The sequence below is a fragment of the Salvelinus namaycush genome, chromosome 29 (genome assembly GCF_016432855.1).
Source record: "Salvelinus namaycush isolate Seneca chromosome 29, SaNama_1.0, whole genome shotgun sequence".
In the NCBI taxonomy this organism is placed as follows: Eukaryota; Metazoa; Chordata; class Actinopteri; order Salmoniformes; family Salmonidae; genus Salvelinus; species Salvelinus namaycush.
Genome location: NC_052335.1, coordinates 33,638,450 through 33,646,244, shown reverse-complemented (window position 1 = coordinate 33,646,244; position 7,795 = coordinate 33,638,450). Strand labels below are relative to the sequence as shown.

At 42.8% G+C, this 7,795-nt stretch overlaps 1 protein-coding gene across 1 annotated transcript; it reads left to right on the top strand.

The window, feature by feature from the left end:
- The first annotated feature begins 3,075 nt into the window (after window positions 1-3,075).
- Window positions 3,076-4,889, top strand: LOC120024258. Its single transcript, XM_038968452.1, has 4 exons — window positions 3,076-3,091; window positions 3,475-3,744; window positions 3,839-3,943; window positions 4,063-4,889. Exons 1-4 carry the CDS (start codon window positions 3,076-3,078, stop codon window positions 4,446-4,448), a joined length of 777 nt encoding a protein of 258 aa, XP_038824380.1. The 3' UTR covers window positions 4,449-4,889.
- The last annotated feature ends 2,906 nt before the right edge of the window (window positions 4,890-7,795 follow it).

The window sequence follows — 7,795 nt, the reverse complement described above, 5'->3', positions numbered from 1 at the left end:
CATCCATAATTTAGCTGCAAGACAATAACACAGCCAAAGTGGCACAGCTGCTGTCTAGCTAGCTAACATTAGCTAACAAAATTTGTATCAAGTAACTTAAGCATAGCAAAAATATACAAATATAAAAGTACAGTAACATTATCATACAGTGTCATTCATATTATATAGAGCTAGATAGCTAGCTTTTCGGGTCTACCTTAGAACAAACCATGCTTAATTTTATCATTATCATGCAAATCATTACATAAAAATAGCTAATTGCGACAAAAACATGTATTAATTCACTGGGTAGTTTAGGCTTGCGGTCCTGCTCAGTTTTGTATTGAAATAAATGACAGTGTTCTGCAATTCACTTAATTTAAAGCTACGGTGTCAATTTGAGAGTAACCTGCTTTTACTGCAATTTCAGATAACTCAATAAAACAAGTATCTAATATGAGGAAAATACAGATGCATTTCAGCTGTTTCAAAAACATTGCTCTGCTATTGTAACGGATGTGAAATGGCTAGCTAGTTAGCGGGTACGCGCTAATAGCGTTTCAATCAGTTACGTCACTTGCTCTGAAACCTAGAAGTAGTGGTTCCCCTTGCTCTGCAAGGGCCGCAGCTTTTGTGGAGCGATGGGTAACGATGCTTCGTGGGTGACTGTTGTTGATGTGTGCAGAGGGTCCCTGGTTCGCGTCGGGGCGAGGGGATGTACTAAAGTTATACTGCTACATTGATGCTGTTGACCCGGATCACTGGTTGCTGTGGAAAAGGAGGAGGTTGAAAGGGGGGTGAGTGTAACGGATGTGAAATGGCTAGCTAGTTAGCGGGTACGCGCTTTGTAGAGCGATGGGTAACGACGCTTCGTGGGTGACTGTTGTTGATGTGTGGTTTGCGCCCGTGTCGGGGCGAGGGGACGGTCTAAAGTTATACTGTTTCACTATTACGATTTAAACTATGAACGCTGGGCTGAATGAGACAGTTCTGTTTACACTGCCCTGTTTGGAGGTGGGAAACAGTGTCATCACCACTCTCCCTCAAAAGAGACATTGAAAGAGATCAAACACAGACACTCAGGGGGGAAGTGATATTTAAAGCCTTAACGTTTCTGAAAATGCCTTAATTAAAAATGGAGCCAAGTTGGTGACCTCATCCCAATCATCTCTGTCAATTGAGATAGCGGAATAATTTCCCTAGCTATGCATTGTGTGTTATGTTGACTAATCTGGCAAACAATACGACAGGAGAGAGATTAAAGTAGATGTCACACGTCAAAATTTGATGGATGACCCTATGTGAACCTATGTGACCGCTATGTGAACCTAAGGGGCTGCCTGTCAGGACATCCTGATGGTTAGGTGGGGGTCTTTGGGTAAGGGTCCAGTTGTCAGGTCAACCGGTAATGATTTATGACCCAAGCCTGATTTATGACCCTATGTAATGATTTATGACCCTATGTCATGTAGAAGGGTGCATGTCAATATTTGGGTTTCAGGTCAGGACATCGTGGTGGTTAGGGGGGTAGGGTTGAGTAAGTGACCAGGTGTCAGGTCAACCTGTTTCTCACGGTTTGGGGGTGGTTAATGCCCCTTATAAAGCGGCTGAACAATACCTGTTTAAGCCTGTACATGATAACCCCCCTGAATATTAAACAAAAATGACACCTATGCCAATTTTAGGGATGTTATGCACGGCTTGTCATGAACCCAGTGACCAAAGCCTTGAAAAAGTTCTGTGTGAAGCTCCAGAATGTTTTAAAGGATTTTTGGGTACGAGTGAGGGCCACATGTCTTACATATTCCACCCGGAGGATTCTACGGTAAAGATATTCACAGACAGTGGACCCAAACCCCTTTATCAGGCAAAACCTGGGAGTTTTCCCCCGGCTCTGGGGATGAGAGAATGGCTAAACATCAGGCTGGCGCTTTGTAAAATTGAACAGGTCCTGAGTGGTACAAATGTGCCAGGATATGCTTTGGAAGAACAGGTCTGCGGCCGCAGTGATCTCAAGGCTCTAAGAATTGCTTCAATGGACTATAGCCCTGACAACAAAGTGACAATTTTAGCCTGTGACCTTTATGATAAGTCTAATGCTACAAAGTCTGTCAATTCTCCTGTAGCTTCCAGAGCACGCAAACATGTAAACTTTTTTATTCCTGTGTTTAGTTTTAAATGGGTGGATTATCCAATTTTCATAACCCTTATGAATAAGCTGGACATTCTCTTCCAAAATGGTGAACAGTTACAGCGCTGGGCGAGGCTTTCCTTGAGACAGAGTCAAGACCAAAAGGCCAGACGTCGGATCTACCCCTGGAGTGAAAACTTACCAAGTGTTGCTGAGCCTGGCAAGAGATCCCGGCATTTTGATGACCAACTGGACACTGACAATGGGGGGTGGTTGCATCAGATCCCTGGATCTGTAAGAACGGCATTGTAAAATACCTTAATAATGTAAGGCTATAAAATGTATGTACTAAATATTTTGAATGAAATAAATGGTTTTAAAAGCAGAATCTTACCATGTCAGGAACTCTCGCGTTTGTTCACTCTTAGCGCAGTCGGTCCCTGAGAAAAAAACTTGCGCAATGTGCGCGCGTGTGTGTGTGTGTTTCAAAAACAGAGAAAAAAGGGTCGGGTGTGTTTGTTAAAAAAATACCCTTGCATCTGCGCTCAAGGCTCTCTATGCATGGGGGTCGTTTGAAACCAAGGTTTACACTATCTGGCAAAACAGATGCCTAAAAGTCATTCAGCCCAGCGATGTCGAGACCTCCCCACCCCAGCATCTAGATGCTAGCCCCCGGAGATTTTAGAATATCAAAAAGATACCTAATGTTTAGACACCCCCCCAATACCCTATGTTTGAACCAAATGGCAGGTGTTTGAACCACATGTCTTAGGCTTCAAAGATAACTTTGAGGCGGTTTTAGCGCGAAAAAATACGACACCACTAGAGTCAGACGGCTACAAAAGCTATGCAAAACAGGTCCCCCCTGTTAGCCTCGTTTTAGCGCAGTTACCCTACAGCATTCCCCCCAGGAATAGTTATCGGACGGACCCCGTTAAAAAAGATAATCTGGGAAAAACCTCCTCATGGATATTTCTGAAGGTTAGTTCTTGAAATAAATATTTACATATGCTATATATTAGATTTGTTTGTTCTGGGGAATTGTTTGAAAACGTTGTATGTTATAGAAATATTAAACAGGCCTTAGGGCCCGGATTCTTAACGTATAAAATGTCAATATTAGCTAAAATGATTAGAGCTTTAATATTATCTAATGTTTTTTTAGATTCTCAAACCTTCACGCAGATTCTCCGAGATATAAATGAGCTCGAACCGGCCGTAGGGTCTCCGGAACAAATTGCTTACATCCCAACGCCGACCCTGAATTGTAGTAAGTAAGATTCAAGAATTCCGTAAGAATATTTATACCTTAAAAACAAAAAGTGTCGGCATCTTATATTAAAAGTTATTTTATGTGTTTACAGCGGAAATACCTCCGAGAAGGGATGCCATAGGTAGTCTACACGGTTTCTGTGAAGGATATGCCTACGAGACAATTTTGCCCTACTCCCAGGATGTATTTACACACAAGCCGCAAACAGAGACTTTAAACGGCAGGTCAACTCCCCTGAGCCAGGACCGTTGGGCGCCCCCTATTAAACACCAACGGACAATCAGTGCCCAGATCCACAGGTCCGCTTCACCCGAACAATACTACTGGGCGGGTATTCACGAGACAGCGTTACAAGGACAAGGTATGAATCAATTATCATTTATATATATATTTTATTTTTATGCCTGAATATGTTTAAACATGGACTAATGGTGTTTTTTTTTTTTTACTTTCAGGCTCACAAGCTACAGACCAGGCAGATGCTATAATTAGGGTTGCCCAAAGACATGTTCCCGAGTTCTCAGAGCTTCTTCAGAACAGCCCTCTTCAAAAAAGCCGAGGTATTTAATTAATGTATTGTTAATATATAGGCTTATATCTGAAATGTATTTTACATTTTTATCAAACATATTTTAGGGTTAATAACCTATTTTTCTGTATGTATTATTTTTTAATGCAGACTCCTCGCCGGCTTATAAAGACATCCAAGAAGCTACACATCTAGATCCCGAAGAGGCGCCAAAGACCCCAGTCACCAGAACAGCGAAGCCTGATGATTTCAAAGTTTTAAATGACATTTCTGAGGTAGACGATTTGATGTTCTGTGAAGTGGCCAACCTTATTGAAGCGGCCAATTCTGGTGGGGCAACAGCCTCTTGTGAAATAGACCAAGCCGTGCTTTTCAAGGCTTTTACACAGGGTTTAAAATCACGAAAGGCTTTACTTCAACGTCGTATGGGTATTCTATTCGAACATCAATACAATCAGGATGTGTCATTCTGGCGTAGAGAGCTTCCCCGCATGTTAAACAACAGTAGGGTTAAAACAAGCAAATACCTCCGTTAAAAAACACATATGTAAAAAAAAAAAACACAAGCACACACATCCTTAAGTAGAGAAATGGCGCCCCCTATAGACCTAAGCGAGACAATTGAAACCCTCTTAGCGGAAATCCCTACAGAGCTCCAAGATATAATTAACCATATGAATGATTCTGGGCTAATTGACATAGGGGCTATAGATGAAAACCTATTATCCCAGATTCCCTCCGAACTCATTGAAATTATTACACGTATGAATGAGTCAGGGTCTGCAGATGAAAACAGGTTATCACAGATACCCGAATCAATCATATCTTTAATTACCCAGATGAACGAGAGCCCAAGGTTTAATTCTGCACCCCCTACACCTCTAAGCCATCCTTTAACACCCTTGTTCGAAGAGGAAACCCAATACGATGTTTTTGAACAGCTGAACAAATGTCTATCAAATCTGGAGCGGGAAGGTCTTGATCCCAATGTACAGAACGAAAGCCCTAGGTTTAATTCTGCACCACCTACACCTCTAAGCCAGCCTTTAACACCCATGTCTGAAGAGTCTGAAACCCAATACGATGTTTTTGAACAGTTGGACAATTGTCTAGCAAATCAGGATGGGGATGGTCTTGATCGCAGTGAACATGTTTTGTATCGAAATAAATTCCACAATATTGAGGTTCGACAGTTTTTCAATTTCGCATGGGGGGGTCAGATTCGGGAATATGCTGTGTTTTACGTAATGCTTATGGACACTTTGAATGAACTGGTAGATAGAGTTAGAGCTTATAGCCAACCAAGGGATACCTTACAGTTGGAAATTTTTGGAGACAGTCTGCAGAGCCGTGTGTCGCTTATTTTAAATAGGGGTGAAGCAGATCTTGAACAATTTGTTAACCTGCTAGAACGCCTTGTTCAGTCAAATTTAAACGTGCTAGCAGATAGGACCCTCGAACTTGTAGTACAATTAGTCCGGCCACCACAAGGGGGCGGCGGGCAGAGACGTAAACTCGATAGCCTGATGCAGTCCGAAATCATAAGCAATAAAAAGGCCTACCTCATAATCGTTCACAATCATGGTAATAAGCTATGCTTTGCCATAGGTTTGGCCCACTTACTCAGCCCAGGATGTACAGAGCGCGAAGCGTTACAGAAAGCTCAAGAGCTACAAAAGGCTGTGGGTTTAGGTATACAGGAGGCTGTGGCTTTCTCAGACATAGGCAAATTTGAAAACTTTCTGAATATCAAGATTGTGGTTTTGTACCACAGCAGGGCTAATGACGCTCTCTTGAAGTTCCAAAATATACAAGAGCCACACCCTAAGACTATGTACTTTTATGTGCAAAATGAGCATTACTATGCCGTAACTAACATCACAGCATTTTTAGGCGTCCCATATGTCTGTCCAGCCTGTCATACCGGCTACACCCGCAAGGGGGGGCACTCGTGCCGTTATAACTGTTCAGTATGTCTGGATAAACATTGCCCTATGCAACCGCTAAACTTGACACCCTGTGAGGATTGTCACCGCACATGTCGTTCGGCCTACTGTTACGAAAAACACAAAACTGAAACATGGCACCCCAAGGCCTGTAAATCTGTAAGCATTTGTGACATTAACAAGAAATGTCCAAAATGTCATTGCAATTACAACCTTAAAATAGACAGCCCTAAACCCCATGTTTGTGGAATCATACATTGCCCAATCTGTAAAGGGCCCTTGAAAAGCAGAGACGCAGAAGTTGTTCAAGAAGTAACACATGAGTGTTACATTCAGCCCTTGGCTGAAGATGAACATACAGAGAAATATGTTTTTTATGATTTTGAGACAAATCAGCAATCAGGGGTTCACTTGCCTATTTTTGTATCTACCATGACTTTCACCGGTGAAAAGTGGTCGGCCGAGGGGCCCGATTGCGCCCGACTCTTTCTAAAACATTTTAGAAAGGCCCAGTACAGAAACTTCACGTTTATAGCTCACAATGCGCGAGCCTATGACTCCTATCTGCTTCTGAACCCTTTGATACAGCAAGGCGTGGCGCCCAGTGTCATTGCTCAAGGGAGTAAAATCTTATGTTTTGTTGACCACGCCTTCAAACAGAGATACATTGACAGCTTAAGCTTCTTACCCATGAGATTGGCTCAAATGCCAGAGGCCTTGGGTTTTGAAAACTCGGTCAAAGGCTATTTCCCCCACTTCTTCACATCTGAGGAGAATCTACATTATATAGGAGCTTATCCAGCCCCCGAAATGTACGGTTGTGATCAAATGTCTACCAAAGAGCGTGAGAAATTCATGACGTGGTACGAGACAGTAAGACATGGAACTTTTGATTTTCATAAAGAGATGGAATCATACTGTGACAATGACGTGGTTATACTACGTGAAGGATGCCTCAGATTCAGAGAAGAGGTAATCAAAGATGCAGGCATTGACCCCTGGAGCTGTACAACTATTGCATCCGCGTGCATGAAAACCTATCGTACACACTATCTAACTCCAGCATCTATAGCGATCCCATCGCCAGACAACTACCGACGACAATTCAAGGCCTACTCTAGTGGCTCCATTCAATGGTTGGAGTACCTAGCCCAGGATAAAAATGTTTTTATCCAACATGCTTTGAATCGGGGGGAGAAGGCTTTTGGGCCTTACCATGTAGATGGATACACACAGATTGACGGTGTTGAGACAGTGTATGAGTACAACGGTTGTTTCTTCCACGGTTGTAAATTATGCTTTGTCCCCCAGGCCATGTGTGTCCTAACCCAAAAGACTTTTGGGGAAATGTACCAAGAGTTTCAAGACAAACTGAATTCTTTAAAGGCTACATACGGGTTAAAAGTTGTGGTTTTGTGGGAACACGAATGGACAGCCCTGAAAAAGGCGGATCCTCATGTTCAGGCCTTCCTTACCCAATATGACCCTCCAGAGCCCCTGGAACCGAGACAGGCCTTGTTTGGAGGCAGGACCAATGCTTTGACATTGCGTTATGTAGCTCAACCCGACGAGACAATAGGCTATGTAGATTTTACATCCCTATATCCTCATGTAATGAGTTCCTCATGCTATCCTATAGGGCATCCTGAAATTATTCACAGCGACTTTGACGAACCCCAAAATTATTTTGGTTTAATCAAAGCGACTGTCTACCCTCCTAGGGGTCTGTTTATACCTGTGCTGCCTTACAAGGGGTCTAAAGGAAAACTTTTCTTTCCCCTTTGTCGCACATGCTGTGAAAACAACAACCAGGAAAACCCATGTGATCACTCAGATCAAGAAAGAGCCCTGACAGGTGTCTGGGTCACCGCTGAATTCTCTAAGGCTTTGGAGAAGGGGTATCGTGTGGCCAAAATCTTTGAAGTGTGGAACTTTTC

Excerpts from the sequence above, each read along its gene's own strand:
- LOC120024258 (XM_038968452.1), top strand. Across the intron at positions 3,745-3,838 it reads GACAGCGTTACAAGGACAAG|GCTCACAAGCTACAGACCAG; the intron begins GTATGAATCAAT and ends TTTTACTTTCAG. Across the intron at positions 3,944-4,062 it reads CCCTCTTCAAAAAAGCCGAG|ACTCCTCGCCGGCTTATAAA; the intron begins GTATTTAATTAA and ends TTTTTAATGCAG.